General features: G+C 32.2%; 1 protein-coding gene across 1 annotated transcript; it reads right to left on the bottom strand.

The window, feature by feature from the left end:
* Positions 1 to 2772: 2772 nt before the first annotated feature.
* LOC138942310 (fatty acid synthase-like) lies at positions 2773 to 25294 on the bottom strand. Its single transcript, XM_070312447.1, is given in 7 exon segments — positions 2773 to 2937; positions 2939 to 2989; positions 16995 to 17285; positions 22447 to 22865; positions 24029 to 24260; positions 24813 to 25063; positions 25243 to 25294. Coding segments are annotated over 7 exon segments (1449 nt in total). The 5' UTR covers positions 25283 to 25294.
* Positions 25295 to 25821: the final 527 nt, after the last annotated feature.

The raw sequence follows: 25821 nt of genomic DNA, 5'->3' as shown, positions 1-25821 counted from the left end.
AAGCAGTGGTATCAACGCAGAGTACTATAAAGACATTATTTTCTAATGTTATTATTTTCTGTTTATAAATAAAGTCATTTAATTTATTGTCAATATTGTGTGCATAATAAAATTATTTATATAAAAAGTACAATTTATATGTGTATATAAGGTGCGGGAAACTTCTCTTAATGCGGGTAAAGTGCGGAATAGAAATGCTGAATGTAATTCTGTATTATTTTGCGGTTTTTGTAATAATTACGAGAAATTAGTAACAACACAATTTCTTCGGCGGTTTAGCAATGTCACCAGCTCTGTGACTCGTCGTTCCATCGCGGATTTGTGATGATTTTCTAACAATTTTATCTCCGTTAATTGAGATTCTCCATTAATCTTCGCATTTTATTTTCCACATTAATATTATATGTATAATAATCTTGTCTTGCGTCTGAAACTAACTTATTACGTTTGTTTATCATATATAAGAATTGCATAATATGGGAACGGTTTCCAAAGTATTCGTTTATTATACAGAGTGTCGCACAACTTTCGTACAATAATTTACTAACGCATTCTAAAAAGTGAAGTAAAAAATTTTAATAAAAAAATTTGAGGCAATAGTTTTTGAATTATAAGCGATCAAATTTGCCAATGATATCGCATAAAACTAGTGCGACCCATAAACTAAACATGCGCGTACCGATCTGTCAACTGTTATTGATTTTTTTCAAACAACAAAATAAAATCAGCTGTGCCGCAAAAATTAATATCACACTGACTTGAAAAAAAACATGTATGCATAGTTACAAGCCTGACCGCGCGAGTTCTTTGCGGTATCATTGGCAAACTTTGATCAATTATAACTCAAAAATTATTGCAGCCTCAACATTTTTGTATTAGAATTTTTTACTCTATTTTTACGTCTAGGAATACACTAATAAATTATTTTATGGATTTTATGAGATATTCTACATATATAAGATCTTTCATATATTTACCGCATACTTAAGGACAAATGTATATACAATAATAAACGGATACTTTGGAGACAAGTCCCAAATTATGCAATTCCTATATAAAATAGAAATTTATATACGTATTTTCTCAAAGTAAGAAATTAATATAAAGAAGACTTTAAATTTAAATATATATTTTGTGAATATAGAATAAAAATTTCTATCACATAGGAGAATCGCATATTTTGGGAACTGTCTCCGAAGTATCTGTTCATTATATATATATATTAATTCTGAAAGTATACTGTTAATATAAGAAAGACCTCAAATTTAAACGCATGTTTTGAGGACAGGATAAAATTTTCCGTCATATATGTAAATCGCATAATTTTGGGACTGTCTCCGAAGTATTGCTTATTATATATATATTTCAGTCCTCAAAGTATGCATTGTATATAAGAAACCTATATAATTTTAAAATTATTGACTTATAAATAATTTTATAAATTGGGATATGTTATTGAGGTTGTATTACACACATTTATAACTAAAATCGAAGTGGTCTCAAAGTATACGCTTGACATATATATATATATATATATATATATATATATATATATAATTATATATATACATTTGCAATATATAATTTAATACTATTTAAGCGTTTTTACAAACCTGTAGCTTAGCGAGGAATGCTCTTACAGAGGACGTTGGTCCACTCACAACAGAATTACATAAGGTATTGTAACATGCTACATCAATATCCGATGGACAGAGATTTTTCACAGTTTTGGAATCGAGATTAATTTCGGCCATTAAGCTTCTATTATTTTTGACTTCAGAAATGCTAAGCCGACATAATATGCTAACATGATCGTTTCTTCAGCCGTCAAGCATCCATCGGCATATCCACAAATCAACTCGCCAATGGAATAACCTATTATAATATCAGGAATGATACCAATACTTGTTAAAAGATCAACTATTCCGATCTGTAATACATATAATTTTTTATTACAACTTTCTAATATATTTTTCTGTTAAATAAAATCATATTATAAAATATTACAAATTTAGCATTATGTATATAATTATGTATATGTAATAAACTCTTATGATTTTAATTATATATTTACAGTTAATTTTAGCTGTTTATAAAATAGTGGTCTTTAAATATAAGATACTTGTAAAAAATTAGACAATACAAAAAAGTCCTGCAGCATATACTATAGACAATATATTTTATTTATAAATATATATTTGTACCTGTAATCCAATAAGGCCTACAAATAAACTAACTACGTTATCGACAATATCTTTGTCTTCATTTGTTAGAATATCTGTCACCGATATACCGTAAGGTCTTAAAATTGTGTCGCATTTCTGGACTGTTTTAATGAATGCTGGGAATTTCATTAAAGCTCGACCTACCAATATTTAAAAAGAATACTCGTATATAATTATATTATTTTATAATTTCGTGTAATACATAGTCTTAAATAATATTTTTGCTTATTTGATCTAAACATATATAAATAAAATCTCTAGAGAAATTGCTGATCTTTATTTTACACGATTTTCCTACAGTATTACTACTATATTTTAGTTTAGTTTAATCAAAATTTAGTCATTATACCTAATAAATGTAACTCAAAGGATTACAAAATTCACAAACTGAAGATATTATACGTGTTAATTTTGTTTTATATTTTAACAAATACTTAAGGATATCAACATATGTGTAAATTAAAAATTGTTAAATTTTAATTGCAAACAAACATGTTACATCTTAATAATTGTTAAATATTACATCGTAATATATTATTTTTGTGATTTACTTACCCATGTTAAGACATTGAAATCCAATTCCAGAAAATATGAAGCAAACCGGTCTTTTTCTGCATAAGTTGCGTTCCATTTTAATTATTGCATTATCGGATACATTGGATCCAGTAATTATGTATCCTCTGTAGGGATGACCTTTGATATTGTTACTATAAAATATGATGTAGGAGAGAAATATATTCTACATTTATCGATCGACTCTGGACCTATAGAGATATCGTTACAGACCTATAGAGATATCTTATATCGTAATTAATAGCTTATTCTTAAAATTAATTTTTTTTAAATTGTTATTATATATATATATATATATATATATATATATATATATATTTATATATATCAGGGTGACCCACAATGATCACCCACCTAGTACATAGCATTATTTCTTACTACAAACTGAGACGAAAAGTCCTGACCCATTTTTTTATAATGCTTAATAAAAGAGTTATTATATTGAGTAAAACTTGGCCAATCAGTGCCGACCTTTAGCCGCGCGTTGTGAAATATGTGCCGCTGCAACTAAGGGCGCGCGACTCACCGACGTGCACCGGCTAAAGATCGCGGTGATTGGCCAGAATTTACTCAATAATAACTCCTTTATTAAGCATTATACGAAAAAATGGCTCAGGACTTTTCGTCTCAGTTTTTGATAAGAAATAATGCTATGTACTTAATGGGCGGTCATTGCGGATCATTCTGTATATTTGTATATATACAGTGTCCAATAAAGACCGGGACCCCTTAAAATCTTGAAGGGGTTATGTTACAGAAAAAAAATGTTTTATACAAAAGTTGTAGGGTTTGATATGGCGCATTATATAGCAATATTATTATGACCTTGAATAACGTTGTCAAGGTCACGTTGAAGGTCACCTTTAATTTCTTAAATGGCAACCTATTTTTTTTGCATATTCTTGTAGCTTACCTCGAGAGATTTTCAAAACATTATAATAAAGTAATTTTTCGTTAAGTATTTTTCGAGTTATTTTATATATTAATCTGATATATTTTGATATAAAAAATAAAATATCTCGCAAAATATTTAATTTTCAATAATCTTACCGTAATACTTTTATATACAAAATAATCAATTAGTGTAAAAAAAACAAATAATTGTTTGAAAAAATTTATTGTAAATAATTATATACTTTTTCTTAAAAACGATTATCTTTTTATACCAATTGATTTGTTTCATTATTCTGTACATAAAAGTATTACGATAAGATTATCGAAAACTAAATTATACGAGATATTTTATTTTTTATATCAAAATATATTAAATTAAGATATAAAATAACTCGAAAAGTACTTAATGAAAAAATACTTTATTATAGAATTTTAGAGAACTCTCGAGATAAGCTACAAGAATGTGGTATCAAGCAGTGGTATCAACGCAGAGTACTTGACGTGTTCTTGAGAAGATCACTCAAGGGAAGTCCATATTTTCATCATGTGATCCCCTCGAAACCATGCAATTTTTGTCAGAAACACTTGTATCTATCGAGCTCAGTTTTCGAGCTTTCTTAGGTTTTGACTGTTAAAAATGGAACACCCTGTATATATGTATGTATGTATATATATAGAATGTCCTACCAAAAATAGCCACCCTCTTTTATTTTTTAAACTAAAAGAGATAGACCGTAATAAATATATATTAAATTAAATATTATAGTTTAAACTGAACTCTATTGTTTACATAATGGTTGCTTCTAAAAGCTATCATCTAAAAGCAGTTTGCTATCTGCTAACGAACAGAGAGATATTCATAATTTTATAATAATATAAATATTTCGATATGAAAAGAATTGTAGCGCTGTTTGAAACGAATACAACGATATATGATATAATGTAAATATTTTACATATTATTGTTTTATCAATTTGAAATATCGCGGGCAACGTCTACCTTTTCATTTTCGACCCTGCGATATGGCCAACTTCGGATTGAGTATTATGATTAAATGACAATAACATGATATATCATACACTCCTAGAAGAATAATGTCACAACTCAAAAAACTCACATTCCAAGTTAAATCCACAGGAGATATGTCTGAAACGATATCTCCGTGCAGTGATGCCAGAATTGAGAGCAACATGACTCCGTAATGGAGGGGATACACACACAAGCGTAAACCATGTACATGTAATGCGCAGAGCATTCTGCGCATTACGAAGTCGTGTTGTTCGCGTCTCAATTCTGGCATCAGTGTCTCCGTGGAATAACATCACAAATATGTTTGCAAGTAAATCGCTAGAGGACAGAAGTGTCGTTGTTCTTCCATAAGATTATATAAAAGAAAGTTAAGTCTTCATATATTTAATGTATATATTTACTTGCACAATCCATTGCAAAAGATCGCGAGAGGCAATAACATAATTTACTTTATTTAGCATCTCTTTTCAAGATTTAGCATCTCTTTTCAATAGCGACTGCGCACAATCGATTCTTTGCATTGCATTATGGGTTGCAAAAGACTCGTAACTTAATCTTCTTTTATATAACCTGATTCTTCCATAGATATAGTATAGTCTAGACCGAGTATTAAGGAATGGAGATCGTTAAATATTAGACAGAGATAACATGCTTTGTATTATAATTTTACCTTCGTCTTTTCATCCCCCCTACTTTTTTGTTTCCCAGTCAACGAAAGCGTTTATGTACCACGCATCTTTAGACAAAGACAGATTGATGATCGTACGGCAGCTACCTTTTTCTATTTTTTGATGCGTTCTGACTACGGGAGATGCAGAGACACGCAGTGTATATATTATACGTCTATGTAGGAGATCGTCTTTTGCCCGCATAGCGATAACATTGCATTGGAAGTTATTTCAAATACAATTTAATAAGAATCAAAGAGAGTTTTCTGTATTTTTATATATTTTTCAAGGGCGCAAACGATCTCCTTCTATTTAAAGTTTGTTTACATTTATTATTTCTAATCCTAGTTTTCGTATATTTGTAATTTGTACGAAATCGGGATCATACCCGCGCAAGGGAATTATACGATCGCAAGAGGAGGAGAGGGCTTGCAAGTCTTGGTAGATTCTGCTAACAAATCTTCCAATAATGATACCAATTCATTTCAAAACGACGTAAATATCAGAATAGAAGAAAGAAAATTAGAATTTAAATCTGAGTAAAATCAAAGATCCAAGCGGTTTCTAGAATCTTCAACATCTGAAGGCGAGAGGTTCGACCTCTCGCATAGGGTTGAGCAAGAGTAATCTTGAAGAAATGTCGTAACCCGACCAATTTCTTAATATTAAAAGATAAAACAAGCAAAGTAGAGAAAAGATTAGGAAAGAGCTGACTAAAGCAAAGCATTAAGATTAGGAAAAAAGCCCAAGGAAAAGGAATTAAGAAAGAATAAATAATAAAAGATTATTAATAAAATAAAGTAAAAATACGCGACTAAAGAGAAGAAAGTCACGGTCAAGTTCTCGGAAGCTGAGTAAGCAGCTGACGAGACAGACTGACAAGCGGAGCACGAGACATGCTGCGATCAGGAACACCACATCCCTCCCTAATCAACGACCTAATTAATTGAGATATATAATAAGCGCAAGATGCACCGCGAGCTAGCTCAGTAACATAGCTCAGTAACATAGTTCAGTAACATCGCTCGCTCGCTCGCTCAGTAATATTATCGTACAGTATCGAAGTACCGTATATATCGCGCCCAACTATTATAATCGCGAATAAGTGAAAAGTGTACAGAATTTTGCAAAATATACTAATTTCTACCTAACGTCCGGAAGTGTCGTGGATCCTAATCCTTTGGGCGTACAAATCCCGAAAGACCTCTTCCTTAACGGCTAGAAACACAACAGGAAGTTTTCCATTAGTTATAAAAGCAAAACGTGATACTAAGAAACTTAAGAAAGTTTCGGATATTAATTCTATTAGCTTAGACTGTTCACCTAATGTCAATAATAAAACTGATTTAGACATTGCTCAAGATTGTCTTTTTGATAGTAAAGACAAAGGATCTTTTTACATTTTCCTCAATGTAAATAAATTGGAAAAAGAACCCAGACCTCTTCCAATCCTTGAACTTGCTAGAATATTGTTTGTGGTTGATGTTAAATACGTTGATATGTTATCCATATCTAGATCCTGTTGGAAGCTTACTTTCAATTCTGTTGCGGAAGCAAATCGTGCTATCCAAAATAAATTTTTAAAAGATAGAAAAATTGAAGCCTATATCCCAAGATTCCTTAAAAAACGAAAAAGGATTATTCAAAGAGTCCCCTTGGACATTTCTTTAGAAGAAATTTTAGCTCTTGTTAAAAATGAAAATAATTTCACTGCAGAAAATGCTTTTCGTCTTAAACGGATAAGCCGCAATAGATTGTCAGGTAAATGAGAGGACTCAAATAGTATTGAATTTGTCTTGAATTTAAAGATCAAATATTGTCAGATTTAATCAAAATTTGGAGAATCAACATTTCAGTCTAACCTTATATTCTTTCGGTAAGGATCTGCTATAAATATGGTTCTATTGGTCACATGAGTAAAACATATAATAAAGAAAAAAAGTGCTTAAATTGTGGTAAGGCTCATATTATCAGCAAAGAAAACAGATATACGGCGGAGAAATACTGCATAAATTGTGGTGGCTTTCATTTCATTTTAGATAAAAGATGCCCGGCGTTTATTAGACATTCTGATATCTTGAAATTCATGGCTAAAGACAATATTTCTTTTCGGAAGCCAGAAAATTTGTAAATGGTTTACCTAATAATTTATCACACATTCATTAAACCCTTCTTCTATTATACTGTCGTCAAAACATTTCCCGAATCTTCCCCAATCCAAGGATTTGAAGAACTTTGCATCTAACGATAGATATTCGTACGCAAGGAAGATTGCAGCGGAACAGGCAAGGACGATTGTAAATCGCCCTCCCCCCCCCCCCCCCTCTCAAGGAGACACCTCAACTGACAGATATTATAAAATCTACTATTGATATCATTAAAAATTCCTTACTAGATTTTCCTGGTAGTGAATTATGGTTTAAAAAGTTAAATTCTAAAGTTTCTCTAATTTCGCTTACTTCTTCTGGGGAGACTTTTTTATCGATCTTATAAAAATCCTTCAATGGAATTATAGAAGTTTTAAAGCAAAGTTAGTTGAGTTTTCTTATCAAATTAGAAATTATGATATTGCAATTTTGTCGGAAACATGGCTTACCTGTTTTGATTTTGTGATTATTAAAGAATTCGATATTATAAAGAAAGATCGAATAGGTCATAGAGGAGCAGCAGGAGTAGTGATACTTATTAAAAATAGTCTTAAATATAATATTAGAAATGTATCTGACTGTAATAATTCTCTAGAAGTATGTGCTGCGGATATTTATGATTCCTTCGGTGAATTTACTGTTGTTTCATGTTACGGATTGTCAAATAGTCCTAGACTTAGTACCTCCGACTGGAAGTCATTTTTCAATTAATTTCAAGATAGAAGCATTATTGATAAAGATTTTAATGCACATCATTCTAGTTGGAGTGATGACAGATGTTGTTCGGTGGGTTACTCTTTAGTAAAAAGCTTAGTTGAATTAAGGTCTGTTTGTTTAAATTCTTCCACCTTCTGTAGTTCGATTAATCCGGGTTTTGAATCATATATTGATCTCTCTTTTGCGACCTCGGATATTTGTTTGAATTTAGAGTGGTCTATATGTAATGATACTTGGGGTAGTGATCACCTCCCAATCACTATCGCATTATTTTCTAGAGGTTCTTATTATACCCTTTTTAAGAAACCACAAAAAATTTATTCTCTCAAAACTGATTAGAAATTATTTAAGAATATTGTAGAAAATTCGCTTAATTCAGATTTATATTGTAAAGAAAATTTTCCTAATATTTTATCTAGATTTAATGCTTTTACGAACATCATCCTAGACGCTCAAGAATGCTACTCCTGGTAAAAGATGCATGGAAAAAAAAATTTTCACAACATATTTATCAACCTCTACCATGTTTATGGAGGAATGAAGATTGTGACGAATTGATCAGCGCTAGAAAATGTGCGTTAATTACTTTCAAAAGAAATCGTTCTTGGGATAATTTTATAAATTTAAAAAAATGTGAAGCTAAAGCCCGCGCAGGTCTCAGAAAAATTAAAAAAGACTTATTCCGAGACTTTTGTTTAAATTTACGTAAAGACTAATCCCTCAAAAATATGGGTTACGGTCAAAGGTTTTAATAATAGATGGAATTATCAAGACAATAATAACATGTTTAACCCTCAAAAGGAATCGAATGTTAGAGACTTAATTTCAGACTTGTGTCCTCCTTGGGTTGCTTCAGCACCCCCTATTCTTGATCAACATCTTCATGATCCTTTCTTGGATTCTCTTCTTTCACAACAAGAATTAGATTTTGTAATTAAGAATGTAAGACACAATTCTAACCCAGGCATCGATAGTATTGACTACCGGATAATTTCGTCTTTTCCCCAAATAGGACTCATTCATTTACTTGATATTTTAAATGATATTTTTGCATTTGGGATTTTTCCTCCAGAATGGCATAGATTTTTAGTTTGTTTCATACCGAAAAAAGATAAATGCAAAATGAGACCTATTTCATTGGCGTCTTATGTTAATAAAATACTGGAAAGACTTATTTGTAATGGATTAATTTGGTGGGTTGAATTTTATGATATTATTCCAAATTCTCAGTTTGGTTTCCGTCGTAATAGATCCTGTATTGACAACTTATCTATTTTATATTCTTTTATTATTAAATCATTTAAACTAGGTAAAACTACTTCTTCCCTATTTCTAGATATTAAAGGAGCATAAGGTAATGTGCTCTCTGACATTTTGATTATTTTATTAGTTAGTTAAGCTGAAATTTCCTCACTCTTAAATTTATATACAATATAATTTGATTTCTTCTCGTCAATTGCTTTGTAGCTTTCATATGGTGAAATGGATGAGATATTGTAGACATTCAAAGGTCTTTCACAGGGTAGTGTTCGAAGCCCTATTTTATATACTTTATATGTTCTTGATTTGTCACTCTTGGAAAATCCTCTAACTTTTTACAAGATGCTGATGATGTGGCTATTTATTCATCCATAAATTCTACTCAAGAAATATTGAATATTTTGGAAGAAACTATTAATAAAGTGAATTTCACTTTGAATAATTTAGGTTTTATCCTCAGAAAAAACTAAACTTTGTATTATTTCTTTCGGTAAAAGATTTAGTGATAATTTAGGTATTCATTTTAAGGATTCGTTTATTAAAAGTTCAACGAAAATCAAATTTTTAGGCTTGATTCTTACGTCGACTTTGAATTGGACTCCTCATATTGACCACATTTGTAATAATTGTCAGAATCCTCTTAATACTATTAAATGCCTTAGACACACTTGGTGGGATACAGATCCTAGATTACTAATCAATTTATACATTGTTTTAATTCGTTCTAGGATTGAATATGGAGGTTTTCTATTCCACAAACTTTCTAAAAGTTTTTTTCTGAAATTAAATCGGATTTAATATAAAACTCTTAGATTCGGTTTGGAATTGAGGAATTCAACTCCCACAAATGTAATATTGGCAGAAGCCAAAGAGCCTCCTTCGTCTATTCGATTTGATTATATTTGCAAACATTTTTAAACTAAATCTTGTGCTAATTGTGATAATCCCACTATAATCAATAGATTTTTGAATATTCCTCTGGTTATCAACTTTAGAATTGAAAAATTACTCTCATCTTTTGGAAAAAAATGGAAGATCTTTAGGTTTTTCTAAAAACTATGAATCTATCTCGTGTTACGTCCTGGCGACTCCACGATTCCTTCCTACCGCAATGTTGCGGCAACGATATGTGATGATCGATCGGTGATAAAAATAAGTCGTTCAGTAAATAGAGCATCTTGCGCCACGTATTTCTTTAAACATTTAGTCACTTATCAATATCAATATCTATGAGGAACCGTGGGAAAGACGCGAGAGACCGGTGACGAAACCGCGCCAGTCGCCTAAAAATAAATAAAAATCAGTAGACATCCTCGAAATAGAATTTTCCAACGGAAGAATAAATTGATATCGAAAAGATAATAAAATTCCCTCTAAGAAAATATCCGACAAACGTAACTAAATCAATAATGATGAAACTCCTGTGACGACATATACAGTAACGATAGTAAGACTCTTTCTAATCAGATCACGTGCGCAAGGAAAATCTAATGCTCAACTGATATCGAGATCACCAATCGACGATCACCACGGGTAAAAATTCGAAAAGTAGGAGAAACACCCCGCCTAACGAGGGCACTGGCATAATTTTTAATTCGTTAGAGACTTGGAAGATTCCCACTCTTAGAAATTAGAATACACCCCTAAAAAAGAGATATAAAAAGAGGACCCAAAGGGCCACTCACTGTCTTACTTAGCACCTGCTTACCACTTCATTTACTTAACACTTGTTTTATTCTGTGCGTGCGTCTTCAGTTAACATAAGTCTCATTAAGTGCCGTGGCACCGCGAAAACTATAAAAAATTTATACCAGTGCACTCATCGCCTGGCTAATCTGGAACCCGGCAATCCGGCACATTAAGAGACTCCACACCTTCACCTACGAAACAAAAAGTAAGTCACATTCGTCCAATTTAATTTACGCTATTAACCCTCGTGAGATATAACGCATTACGTATATTATATTAACGCTGGTTTTCATAGTGAAAACCAGATCCGGCAGTCCAAGCCAAACAGTCATTCGCAGGAGTCAGAGGACTCGAACGTCGGTAAAATGCCGATTCTGCGCTACTCGCAATAACAGTGCAACAACAATATCTGTTAGACCCACTCTTCCCCTCTCGCCTAACTACCCCTCCCCCAGCTACTCCCCAATCTACTTCCCCGAAGTCACCGAACTTCCGCTTTCCCCTCGTTCATTCTCCTCTCTATCTACTGTCCTCCTTAACAATTCACCCCCAACTTCCCCGCACCTTTCAGAGTCGGAATTCGACCAAGCGATAGAAGAGTTTTGCAACGAATTGCCCGACCTGGAAGCCGACTCATCTTACCAAGATTAACCAAACCTAAAAATTCCCCCTTCTCTCTTTCTCCCTCCTTCATACCGCATCCTCTTACTCACTCTCACACATACACACACATGCTTTAATTTTTCTTTTATTTTATTATTAAACCTACATTGTATTAACCAGTCAGAACCTAAAATTTAACGGTAGAGACTTTCCCTCGTCATTCTGACTGATGCCCTCCGTACCATTGTAACACCCGCGGAGCGATAAGCTCAACCACACACAATCACTCACACTCACACGATAATGTAAGCACTTCCTACATATATATATTATATCATGTATTCGAACTTTTATTTTTATAATGAATAAAATTATATTTTTTTTTATTAATTAAACATTTCTTAACCCCTCTCTCGATCCCAGTACGAAGATCGCACTAGGTCCCATCCCGCGTAAAAGGGATTAAATTCCCTGACCGAAAAGGGACCACCGAACGAACGTCTGAATAAACAGCGTAATAGCGATCCGAACGGTCGTTTACCTGCTTTGCGGACCTATCAGTTCGTTCGACCCGATTCCGAACGCCACGAGACGTTTAACTTCGGGAAAATAAAAGATAGTTGTTGCGCCCTTCCGTCGACTCATCCTTCCTCGAGTCTGGACGTAACACTCGTATATATCTTTTATCGATATAGAATCTGAGCATTATCTTTCTCATGTTTGTCAGCCTGATTTAGTTTTTAGAGATAAATTTGCTGTCGATCTTGATAATTCCTTTTGTTTATTTACAGACGGCTCGAAACAAAAGGAGGCTAAATTTACTGGTTTGGTTATTACTAATCTTGATGAATCTTTATCTAGACTTTTCAGAGCTCTAAATTTTATCTCTATTTTTACGGTCGAGGCAATGGCTTTGTTAAAGGCTATTGGTTCTATTCGTGAAAGGGGTATTAAATTTGTTACAATTTTTTTCTGATTCCAAATCGGTCCTTTCTGTTTTATCTCGTTTTGATGTTTCTGGCAAGAAATCTTATCTTATTTCTAATATTAGAGAAAATCTTCTCTCTCTTAAAAATACAGGATTTGACATTAAATTAGTTTGGATTCCCGCTCATAAAGAAATCCGTGGTAACAAATTATCGGATCACAAAGCTAAAATAGCAGTTAGATTAGGTATTGATACTTGAATTGGTTTTTCCACTTAGGATTTTAAGCTTTTGTGGAAAGATGAAATGTTTGAAAAATTCTTTGATTGGTATAAGACTTCTAGTTCTGGCCGTGGATCTTTTTATTTTAATAATTACTTTTCTTTTTCTAGACGCAGCTGGTTTCATAAATTATCTCTTAGTAGGAAAATAGTTGTAAACATTTGCAGATTAAGAAATTCACATACGTCCCTTAGCGAGAGTTTGTGCAGATTCTGTATTGTAAACTCCCCAATTTGTGTGTCATGTAACCAGCTGGATACTGCCAACCATGTTTTTTGGGGAATATTCGTTATTTGACCGAGAAAGGGCTTCATTGGTGAAGGAGGTATAAAGAGTGTATAATACATTGCCTTTGCCAATTGAATCCATTTTATTGGATTTAAATAATGATATAATGATATATCATTGAAATCATTTTTTATGAATATTGACAGAAAGATTTGATTATTTTAAATTCTTGTTACACAGTTATTTTGCGATTCCAAATTTTGTGTTATATTCATATCATTGAAAAAAAAATCTTCAACTATGTATTGAATATCTAGATTTAAATTTAATTATAGTTTTTCGTTAATTTATATAGTTCTCCTATTTATATTTTGGTATTTAATTCATTTTAGGTTATTTTTATTTTACAATAAGTTATTTCTTCATTCTTTATGTTATTCTAACATTAATCTTTATTAGTATTTGAATAATTTTCATCATCTTAATTTATGATTCCTTTAAATTATCTTAGTTTCTTCTTTTAAATTATATTAATTTATAAACTCTCAAAAAATTGTATTTCTCTGTTAGCCTATGTAAGTTAAACAACTGAGCTGTTTTTAGCCAAGTTTTCAAAATTATATATGTGTATCAGCTGGTTGAATAGGTTCTTCCCAGGCTATTACTTTTATCCAATAAAAAAAAATACGTCTACATATTCTTCTAATTTGATTTTGTTGTCCCGATTCCCGGTCAGTGGAACAGTGTCATTTGTCAATTGATACAGTACAATATTAATACCTAGATAGCCAAGAATGTTAAAATCACGTTTTGCCAAAGCTTTGCGACAAGGTGTGCTTTAATTTTGACAACAATTGTCTAGCAAACATTTGTCTTGTTTTGGTTTGTCAAAAAGTTTGAAGCAAATTGACGGTAAAATTTTTTGTCTCACGATGCTGTAAATAATAGAAAAAGGCTTGCTCGTAAATTTTACGCAAAGAAGAACACGTATGATGCTATTCACGGTGTAACACAATAGCAAATTTGCGACAAGAACAGAGCAAACCTTATTGTACACAATATGATAACATATTTACGAAAAGAACAGAACAAAGTATACTCTGGCACAACGAGATGCAAAATTCACGCAAATAACAGAGCAAACCTTGCCATGCGTGGCATGACAGCAAATTTACAACTTTACTTTATTACAAACTTTAGAAAAATATAGTATTCAGGCGATAGTTCGTTTGCTCATCGTTATGCGATGCGCTATATGCATCAATCTCGTATTTGATTTGTTATAGCCCGAAAAGGCTATACACGAATTGATAGATATATATTATTTTAGATATATATTATTTTATACAATAAGGCATTGCTCAACGTGTAACGTAACGAATACAGATCACGTTACAAGCGTTGACCGAGCGAAGCGCTGACAACGCGAGCCACGCGCGAAGCCCGAGCGACCGTGCAATCATTTCATTGCGAAAACGCGGAAATCAGGACAAGCGGAAGAAGAACATTGCGAAAATGCAACGTAGAAGTCTTACTTAAAAGCGAAATAAAAAGGAATAAAGAAATTGCGAAAATGCAAGCAAAGAAGTCCTACTTGGAACTCCTTAGCTTGCATCCGGATCTTGCCAAAATCAAGCGACACGACACATAGTCTTGTCGCTAAACGATCCCCTCCCAGGAAACCAAAGGGAGATAATAAAAAGACCCATCGCTAACGAGCGGCGGGCAGTCTTTATCATTAATATTACGCGGGTAGTCACAATAACTACCAAACGGGCAGTCTTTATCATTAACTAATATTACGCGGGTAGTCACAATAACTACCAAACGGGCAGTCTTTACCATTAATATTACGCGGGTAGTCACAATAACTACCAAACGGGCAGTCTTTATCATTAACTAATATTACGCGGGTAGTCACAATAACTACCAAACGGGCAGTCTTTACCATTAATATTACGCGGGTAGTCACAATAACTACCAAACGGGCAGTCTTTACCGTTAATATCAAGCGGGCAATCTTTATTCCTAATTACCTCCACGCGTGTGAAATCGCTAACAGTCGACAGAAATACATACAAAGAAGCGAGAAGCGAGTCTCGAGACCGAAACTCGACTCTAGGCACGCGCACGACAAGATATCCGTTATCGCGATATGCGACGCGAGCGAAAGTGCAGGAACATTGTAATTAAGCCAAGTCACGAATAAAACAGATATTAATATATTTATCTAAATGCAAAGGTGTCATTTTTATTCAAATAAAGTCAGTGAATTTCTCGGGCGGAGCCCAAATTCCTAAATTCCTTCCGGCAAACGATCCCCAACTACCGTGCCTCTCCCGGAGGCACAACAAATTTTTAGTCATGAGAAGTGTATAAAGCTTGCAAAAAGCAACTGACAGAAGATTAAAAATATAATTATTTCTATCAGTTCAATTACTGATACAATCCCAAACATAGGTAATTAAGATATTAATTAAGACTGATTGTCTCTCTTAGATCGGACAGATAAATGTCTAAAAAAGTTTAAATCATCCGTTTATTGTTTACTTAAAATGTAAATATATATATATATATATATATATATATATATATATATATATAAAATTTATATATTCATTATATTTTATGAATTCATTTTCAATTATTCATATATTATCATCATCTCATAATTATAATAAATGCCACCTAAGACTCTTGTCTATTCGGTCGCATATTCTTAAACGACGCGTCAGAAAACATGATGGATTGCTTCACAAAAAATATTCCTCTCTGCGAGATTTATCGTTCCTCAGAGTTTGTCGCAGAGTTTCTGAATCATCCTATACAGAGAATTATCACAAATTTGCTATCATGCCGTACACGGCAAGGTTTGCCCTATTCTTGTCACAAATTTGCTGTCATCCCGTGCACGACAAGGTTTGCTCTATTCTTGCCACAAATTTGTTGTCATGCCGTGCTCGGCAAGGTTTGCCCTATTCTTACCATAAATTTGCTGTCATCCCGTGCACAGCAAGGTTTGTCCTGTTCTTGCAACAAATTTGCTGTCATGCCATGCACCGCAAGGTTTGTTTTATTATTTGCGTAAAATGTGCGTCACACTATTGCGACAAGCCTTGCCAGCAAAAGCTAGGCTTTTTGTGGACACACCTTGTCACAATTTTGCTGTAAAGGCATGCTCGAATTTGCTACAAACTTTGCGCAAGTTTGCATCATTTTGCTTGCCGGGTACTGACAGTACTATACCTTTCAAGCTTCATAATTTGGAAAATGCTTAATGAATTTTATTATAATATTATAGTATTTTAAAGAGCTATTGAGGTAAGCTTTATTGCGTAATATGCAATGAAAAGTTGGGGTTTCTATTTAAAAAATTGGAGATGACCCTTATATGGTCTTCAAACGATTATCCAAAATCAAACCAATGGCACTATTTTATGTCTCCCTTGAAGTAATAAAACTTTTGTATGAAACATTTTTCGTAAAAATTAGTCGATCACAATATAAATAGGGTGGAAAGTTTTCAAATGAACTTCCTGTATATATTTTATGCATTTAATCATTATCATGTATGTGTTTCATGTGTTTGTGTTTTTGTGTGTGCAATACACGTGTAGTTATTCTTTTATCGTTTGTTATTAACAAATATTTAACGAATAATTTTGTAAATAATTTAAAATAATAGTAATAATATACAAGATAAATATAAGAAAAATTATATTATTTATGAAAGAAATTGTAATATGTACTTACGTCGTCTAATATAATTTTAACTGCTTCCTCCGTACATCCAGATATAGCTACGAGCCTAGGTAAATTATCGTCTCCTCCATTATTGATTTTAATTGTTGAATTTGATTTCAGTAATATGTGGCAATTAACACCGCCAGATCCGAAGGAATTAATACCGATATAACTACCTTTATATTCTGTTTGTTCAGTGATTATATTTATTCTTCCTTCAATGATAGAAGTCATATCCTTTCGTGGACATTTAAAATGTATAGTAGGCGCCATTATACCAGTTTCCATCGCTATTAAAACCTTTATCCAAAAATAACATTTAAATAAAGAAATATTTGCATAAGCTTGTAATATGTAAGCATTACTATATAATTGTATTACTATTTTGCCAAATTACAAAAAATTGATGAATTTGAAAATTTAAATTTAAATTTAAATTCAAAAATTTGGATGGAATTTAAAAATTAATTAATCTTGTCGCATTTGCCTTTTTCTCGCCGTTTTTGGTTTTATGACATTGTTTATGACTTGTTTTCGTGACTTATATGTATCTTCTTCATAATGGAGAATTTGCTAAAAGTTCAGGAACTGATTGATTGAAAAACTTAAATTTGAATTTGATTTCAAAGTTTGAATTGGATTTAAAAATTAACTAAACTTGCCGCATTAGTCTTTCTCTCTTGGTTTTTTGTTTTTTGATCTTTGTTTATGACTATCTTTATGATCATTCTTTTTGTGACCGTACCAACATTGGTCGTCAGATTTGCGTGAGAAAATGGCCCATGTATAATTATATAAATATATATATATATATATATATATATATATATATATATATATATATATATATATATATAATTATACATGGGCCATTTTTTCCGGGCATGTTTTCCAGAAAATTTGCCCATATAATTATATACAAATATATTTGATTATATATAATATATAATATGTTATATATTGTATAAAATTATATGAGATCAAATATAATTTTAATCTAACGGAAAATTTTGGTTTGCATAAATATTTATATATTTGATTATATATAAGTATATATGTATACATTATGTCATGATGTACGATACAACTTTGGTAGCTGACAACATTCTCATAGTAATAAGGTATAAAAAATTATGCATAAAGCCAGTGGCACGATGCTATTTTATCTACTAGATTGCTATCTGGATTTGCATGCTTGTTATCGTGTGGGCAGCTATGCTGGCAATGCTACTGACTGTGTTACTGGCTTGGCTTCAGACGATGCAAGCTTTGGTGCTGGTTCGTAATGACTTTTGTACTGGTATCCTATAAATAAATATGGAGCAGGCAATTGCTACTGCAATAACGGCGAAAAAATGCAATTGCATTATTTATAATTAGTAGACGTCATATTTCTTTCCATTCAACACTTGTCAGAGAATAATCTAACCTGAGGCTGTGTCTTGATTGGCTTTTCCGCTAGTTCATTTATTTACCGCTATGCATCCTATCTATTCGTAACTTAATTGAATCAAATTTTAATTTTATATCAGAAATAGGTTTGGGCTAGGTTATATCCAGGGTTCGGAAGTAACGCGTTACTTGTAACGCCGTTACCGTTACAGTTACTTTTTTTCGGTAACTGTAACGGTAATGGCGTTACAAATTTTATTTGTAACGGAAAAAGTAACTTCGTTACATTTTTCGGTAACGAGTAACGAATTTAACAGTTACTTTTATCGTTACTTTTTTCAAATTTTTTGATTTATTTAAGATATTATTCTTGCTATTGTGCGTGATAAAATTTTTATCTTAACCGTAAAGCCGTAAGCAAATCGACCAATTAGCATTCTTATTATGTTGTAAAAATGCTTGAATGTGATTGATCAACTTATGGCTCTTGCAGACCAGTGCGATGACGCGACGCGCGATATCCAATGAGAGCTTTATCTTTTCGGAAAAGCAGAGCTCCCATTTACTACCAGTTCTAAATACCTTGCAACGAAAATTAGAAAATCTCAATAAATCTGACCTTATAGATTGCCATTCATTAGTTGAAGCTATTCAGCAAGGTTTAAATAAAAGGTAACTTATTAATTTGATTAATACATATGTTATTTAATTTTAAATAAGGATTTAATTGAAAAATATTATTTTATTTTAAACTATTGATTCAAAAGTATTAATTTCAATAAAACAAACAATGTCACTTAATTTACTATATTTGATTTTAGATTTTTTACAATATTTGAAACAAAAGAATTAATAATAGCAGCATGTTTACATCCAAAATTTAAGTTAAACTGGTTAACCGGAGAAAAAAGAAAATGTGCTGAAAATTACTTGGAGGATTTATTGGGAATCCGATCAACTGAAAATTCTTCAAAAGCTGGAAAATCTGACGATCACGATGATTTTTTCATTTTTGAGCAAAAAACGGTGCAAAATGAATCTGAACAAGAAGAATTGCAACGGTTTTTAAAATCAAATAATTGTAATATAGAAATGTTAAACGACTATCCAAAACTTAAAAAACTTTTTATTAAATATAATACAGTTCTACCAAGCAGTGTATCTGTAGAAAGAATGTTTAGCATCGGTGGCTCTGTATTAACACCACAAAGAGGGCATTTAAATGATAATACTATGGTGCAACAAATTTTATTAAAAATTAATAAAGAATTTCGATAAAATTTAATCATTTATTTTGTAATAAACCTTGAATGAAATCTTGCTTACAATTTTTTCAAAGTTTTTCTTATGCAAAATAATTTACTAGTTTGTATTGTAAAAAAGTAACGAAAATTGTAACGACTCGTTACTTTTTAGTAACTGTAACGGTAACGAGTTACTTTTTAAAATTAGTAACGAGTAACGGTAACGAGTTACTTTTTAGAAAAAATAACGATAACGGTAACGAGTTACTTTTATAAAGTAACTTTCCCAACCCTGGTTATATCTTCCAAAAATGAAGCTCATCATAGGAGAGGGGGGGGGGGGAGGGGGCGGAACCCACTGTATCCATGCATATACTTTACAATGCGAAGCAACGTTCAGTTCAGAATTGTTGTGTGAATCGGAAAGTGTATGCGTGAACGCAGTGCGTTCCACCCCCCCCCCCCCCCCGACGAAAGGGCTCCACTTCCGGAAGATACAATTTAATCCAAATCTATTTCTGAAAATTTGATTTGTGTTATACAACGTCTTGATGCGGATGGATCTCGCTTCTTGCGTGGAAATTACAAACTTATGTAAAAATTACGTTTTATTTCTCAAACTTTATTTGTTAATAACTTTTTAATAAACAATGACCGCCGATTACGTTATAAGGAAAAGTTACTCAGGATTATGTCCTTGACAACATATGTCAAAGTCAAGATCATCGGCGAGGTGTCCGTTAATGTAAATAATTACCGTCATTTCTTTTATCTTTTATATATTATACGATTACAAGTGTATCAAAGAAATAAAAATACAGTTATATATCGTTGTGAACCATCTCTATGAGTTTTGATTTAATTCTTTTTTATATTTCCTTATTGTTATCAATTATTGCTTTCGTATGTAGATGCAAATGGTTTAATGACTTCAGAATTAAACTAATGCATAATTTTATATACGTTATTACTATGAGATTGTTGTCAGCTACCAAAGTTGCATCGTACATACATCATGACACGATGTATGTACACATATATAATTATATATAATCAAATATTTAAGCAAACCAAAATTTTCGCGTTACATTAAAGTTATACTTGATCTTATATAGTTTTATATTATTATATATCATGTTATATATAATTGCATATAATTTTATACAATTGAATATAACATTATATATTATACATATATAATCAAATATATTTGTATATAATTATATATGGGCAAATTTTCTGGAATGTATGGCAATCATCCGCGAAAAAATTACCCATGTATAATTATATATACTTATATATAATTCATATATAAATGTATATATATATATATATATATATATATATATATATATATATATATATATAGGTGCGTGCGTGCGGTGTGTGTGTGTGTGTGTGTGTGTGTGTGTGTGTGTGTGTGTGTGTGTGCGTGCGTGCGGTGTATGTGTGTGTGTGTAATTGTATAAAATTATATATAAATATATATAATCTCTTATAAGGTTAGGCAATATGACAATATATAATATCATACAGAATTATATATATACACTTCATATGATGAATATAATTATACATGGACCATTTTTTCCTGAGTTGTTAATAAAACTTAACAATAATAAGTTCGCGTACCAATACCTGCGCTCTTATCTGCCAACATTTTTACTTAATTATTTGTCAAATAATCGCGAGCTAGTAAGAGCCAGAATGCGGATAGTAGTGCGTCAGTTTCATAGAAAAATAAGTTTTCTATGAAATTGATTATGTGCACATACGATAAATTTACTTGCTGCTATACTAAAATTTTTAAAATTAATCTTAATTTGAGATTTATAATAACCCCTTTTTACCCCCTAGAGAGACGAAGGCGAGAAAAATATCGGGGCGAAGTCGCTGAATCGGGAATTGAACCCGAGTCTTCCGCTTGCCGGACAACTACTCTTACCTCTAAGCTATTCAGATCCTACACTACCGATACTTCTCATTCACCTTATATGTAAATATCTATTACTAATAACATCATCATTCAGCCGGCGTGAACTAACAATTTTAAGAAATTAAGGCTCTCGAGTGACATCACAAATTTCACATAATCGCGGGCTAGTAAGAGCCAGAACGCGAATGATAGTGCGTTAGTTTCATAGAAAAATAAGTTTTTTATGAAACTAATTATGTGTATAGGGCACGAAATTTTCTTGGTGCTATATCAAGATTTTTAAAATTAATCTCAATTCTAAATTTATAATAATTCCTTTTTACCTAGAGAGATGAAGGCGAGAAAAAGACAAGCGAAAGACTCGGGTTCGATTCCCGATTCAGCGACTTCGCCCCGACATTTTTCTCGCCTTTGTCTCTCCAGGGGCGTAAAGAAGAGTCATTATAAATCTCGAATTGAGATTAATTTTAAAAATCTTGGTATAGCGCCAAGTAAATTTCGTACCCTGTGCACATAATCAGTTTCAAAGAAAACTTATTTTTCTATAAAACTGACACACTACGATCCGCGTTCTGACTCTTACTAGCAATTATTTGAAATTTGTGATGTCACTCGAGAGCCTTAATTTCTTAAAATTGTTAATTGTTTGTATTTTATATTATAAGTCTATTGCACGGAAAAAATTTTGTAGGTAAAAACTGCGTAACTAGATTTCAGTCGTAATATATGGATAGCGAACATCTTAGCTGTGACACCTATTTATTAGGTACAACAGCGTTTTGTTGCAGTTTAGAAATTTATTTTGCAAACCATGATCAGTTATGCGAAATTTTTTTTCCGTGTGCTTGTTATCAACCCTTGTTATTAACCTATTTTGTTGTAAATTTACCTTTGCAATTTGACAATGACCGCTAGCAGCTTCTGGATGTCCAATATTCGACTTTACTGAACCCAATAACAGAGGAAGCTGTCTTTTAGCGCATAAAGCTTCATCAATGGCTTGAAGTTCCACAGAATCGCCAACTAGAGTACCAGTTGCATGAGCCTCTATGTAAGATAACTCAAGAGGCGATATATCACATTCTTCATAAAATTCTTCCAATAACATCTTTTGCTTGTCAAGTGATGGAAAGGTAATTCCTTCTATTTTAAAACCATCGCAGTTGGTTTTACCATAGACAAAAGTCGCATATATTCTTCTTGCATCCTTTGCCTTCTGCAGGTACACTACTACAGCTGCATCGCTACGCATATAACCACAGCCTTCTTCATCGAAAGGTTTACAGTAACCATCTTTAGATAGAGTTCCTAAAACAATATCAATAGTTCATTTTGTTGTAACTCGACCAATTTCTTAATATTAAAATATAAACAGTAAAGTAACATAGGAAAGATTAACAAAGAGCTGAATAAAGCAAAGCATTAAAATTGGAAAAAGAGCCCAAGGACAATAAAGGAAATAATTAAGAAAGAATAAAGTAATAAAAGATTATTAATAAAATAAAAATAAGAGACGTGACTAAAAAGAAGGAAGTCACGGTCAATTTCTCGGAAACTGAGTAAGCAGCTGACAAGACAGACTGACAAGCGGAGCACGAGACATGCTCTGGTCAGGGTTACTATATTCCTCTCTAATTAACAATCTAATTAATTAATATATATTGAATGTAAGATGGACCGACGCTAGCTCAGTAATGTAGTTCATTAACATCAAGCGCGGACTTGCCCAAAAATCATCCGATAACTCTACTGTACGTATCACGTCCGATCATTATAATCGCGAACAAATGAACAGTGTAATAAACCTTGTGAAATATAGTTCTAACAAAAGTCCGGAAGTGTCTTATTTAGAGCGTGTATTCTAATCCTTTAGGCATACAAATCCCGAAAGACTCTCTCCTTAGTGGTTGGGCGCAAAACATTAATTGTACGACGATTTGTTTCAATCGAATAAAGATGATATAATTTTGTTTCTCAAATAACATACACAGTATTTCAAAAATTTGATGAATATATATAGAGTGTCCGATAATTTTATACACACCCGAAGTATGAAGGTAGATTGGTTCAAACTGAGAAGGAAAGTCCTATACCGTTTTGCAAAATTCGCAATAATTGTTGAATTATTAATTAAACCGTCTGAGCGAATAAGCACGTAGAAAGCGGTAGGCCGGACTCAGTTAAACTTTTGTTAATAACTCAACAACTATTGCGAATTCTACAAAACGGTATAGGATTTTCTTTTCGGTTTGAGCCAATCTACCTTCATGCTTTGGGTGTATCAAGAATTATCGGACATCCTGTATAAGCAAATTAATTATGTTGTTCAAAAACAGAAACTACTACATTTAACAAAACATAATTTAACAAACATTGATTAAATATTATTATTTTGATAAATGTATCAATAAATATTTATTCCATTTAACAACGCAACATCTTTGAACCTAATAATATTATTTTCCACATACCCATATGAAAAACCTGATGAGTCATAAAAGGATGGAGGCACAAGTTGACAGTAGCGACAATAGCCGCTTCACAAATGCCAGATCGAATCATCCTGTAAGCTTCCGTCATAGCGAAATGATTCGAGCTACATGCACAATCAATATTATACGATGGTCCAGTAACGCCGAGCCAATAAGAAATTCTGTTTGCTATCATGCCTTTATGGCATCCAAGAATGGGTAGTCCAGCAATCTATTAGCAACCATGATACAGTTTTTATATACAGGGTGTCCGGTAATTATTGATACACCCAAAGTGTGAAGGTAGATTGGGCCAAATTGAAAAAAAAGTCCTGTACCATTTTTTTTATAATGCTTAATAAAGGAATTATTATTGAATAAAGTCTGATCAATCAGCACCGACCTTTAGCCTGGCGCACGTCGGTGAGCCGCGCACTTGGTAGTATGCGGCGGTGCACACTTCACGGCGCGTGGCTCACTGACGTGCGTCCGACTAAACGGCGCTGATTGGCCAGACTTTACTCAATAATAACTCTTTTATTAAGCGTTATAAAAAAAATGATTCAGGATTTTTCAATTCAGTTTGAGCCAATCTACCTTCACACTTCAGGTGTGAAAATTATCGGACAACTTGTATACATATATAAATATTTCATATAAATATTTTCTCCATATTTAGCAATATTTTTGTATACATAATAATATATTTATATACTTTTAAAAGCGCGTTTGTTTTATCGATTTCTGATATTAAGTTACTGAATAACCAATATGAATCACATACGTGAGGTTTTTCGTATATTAATGACCGATGTGAATCACAAATAGTTATTGCTGTAATAACGCTTGTGTTAGTTCCTTGTAATTCTGCAGGATTTACACCTGCATCAATAATTGCTTCATAGGTATGCTCAAGTAAGATTCTGTATCCAGGATCAATCACATGAACTTCTTCGACCGATATGTTAAAAAATTCTGCGTCAAATTTTTCTATATTATTGATTTTTCCTATTCGAGGAGGCATCTCGAAGATAACTGTTAAAATTTTAAATAATTTGGATAAATATAATATTGTCATATTATTAAATCATGGATAACAAATTAGACTAAAATATTTGTAAAGATATATTTTATATATGTAATTTTATTTATTTATGTATATAATTATATGTGAACTTTTTTCCCCAGATAGTTTTAAGAAAAAATTTTATTACAGTTGGTCCAGCGTTGATGATCGCTCGAACCAAGATCCATTTTATTGAAAAGATTGTCTTGAAATTCTTTTATATTGTTACAATTAGGAAATCGTCCGGCAATGCCAGAGATAACAATTTCTTCTTTAGCATCAACGCTGACATATGGATTGAAACGCTTGTTTTTTTCCATCTTCCACAAATTCAAATAATTCTGAAAGGAGATACCAGAACTTTATTTCAGTGTTACATATATATATATGTAATTAAAATGACAGAAAATGAAATTTTAGAAACTATTTTTAAAACAATGGAAAGTTTAGCATAAAATGTATAGAAAAAGAAACAGTCGTACAATCAAGCGACGCGGTAGCGTCGCGACGCTAAGTATATGAAAAAATTTCTTTAAGGCTTGTCAACGGTTTGCCTATGTACAGGGGCCGCGACGCTACCAAGTAGCTTATCCGGAGTTTTACGTCTAATAAAGTTTCGATTAAAATTCCTCAGAAACCAAGCTATTAATCAAAAATCTGACGGCACTTTTCTTATACAATGTGGATGCAAGCTTTCGATTGCGACCAGTTTGAATAAGATTAGTGC

This window comes from Polyergus mexicanus, unplaced genomic scaffold, assembly GCF_030449975.1.
Source record: "Polyergus mexicanus isolate NDT 795.1 unplaced genomic scaffold, iyPolMexi1.0 SCAF_22, whole genome shotgun sequence".
In the NCBI taxonomy this organism is placed as follows: Eukaryota; Metazoa; Arthropoda; class Insecta; order Hymenoptera; family Formicidae; genus Polyergus; species Polyergus mexicanus.
Note: the sequence above shows the minus strand (reverse complement) of the source record. Positions and strands in the feature narration are given on the sequence as shown.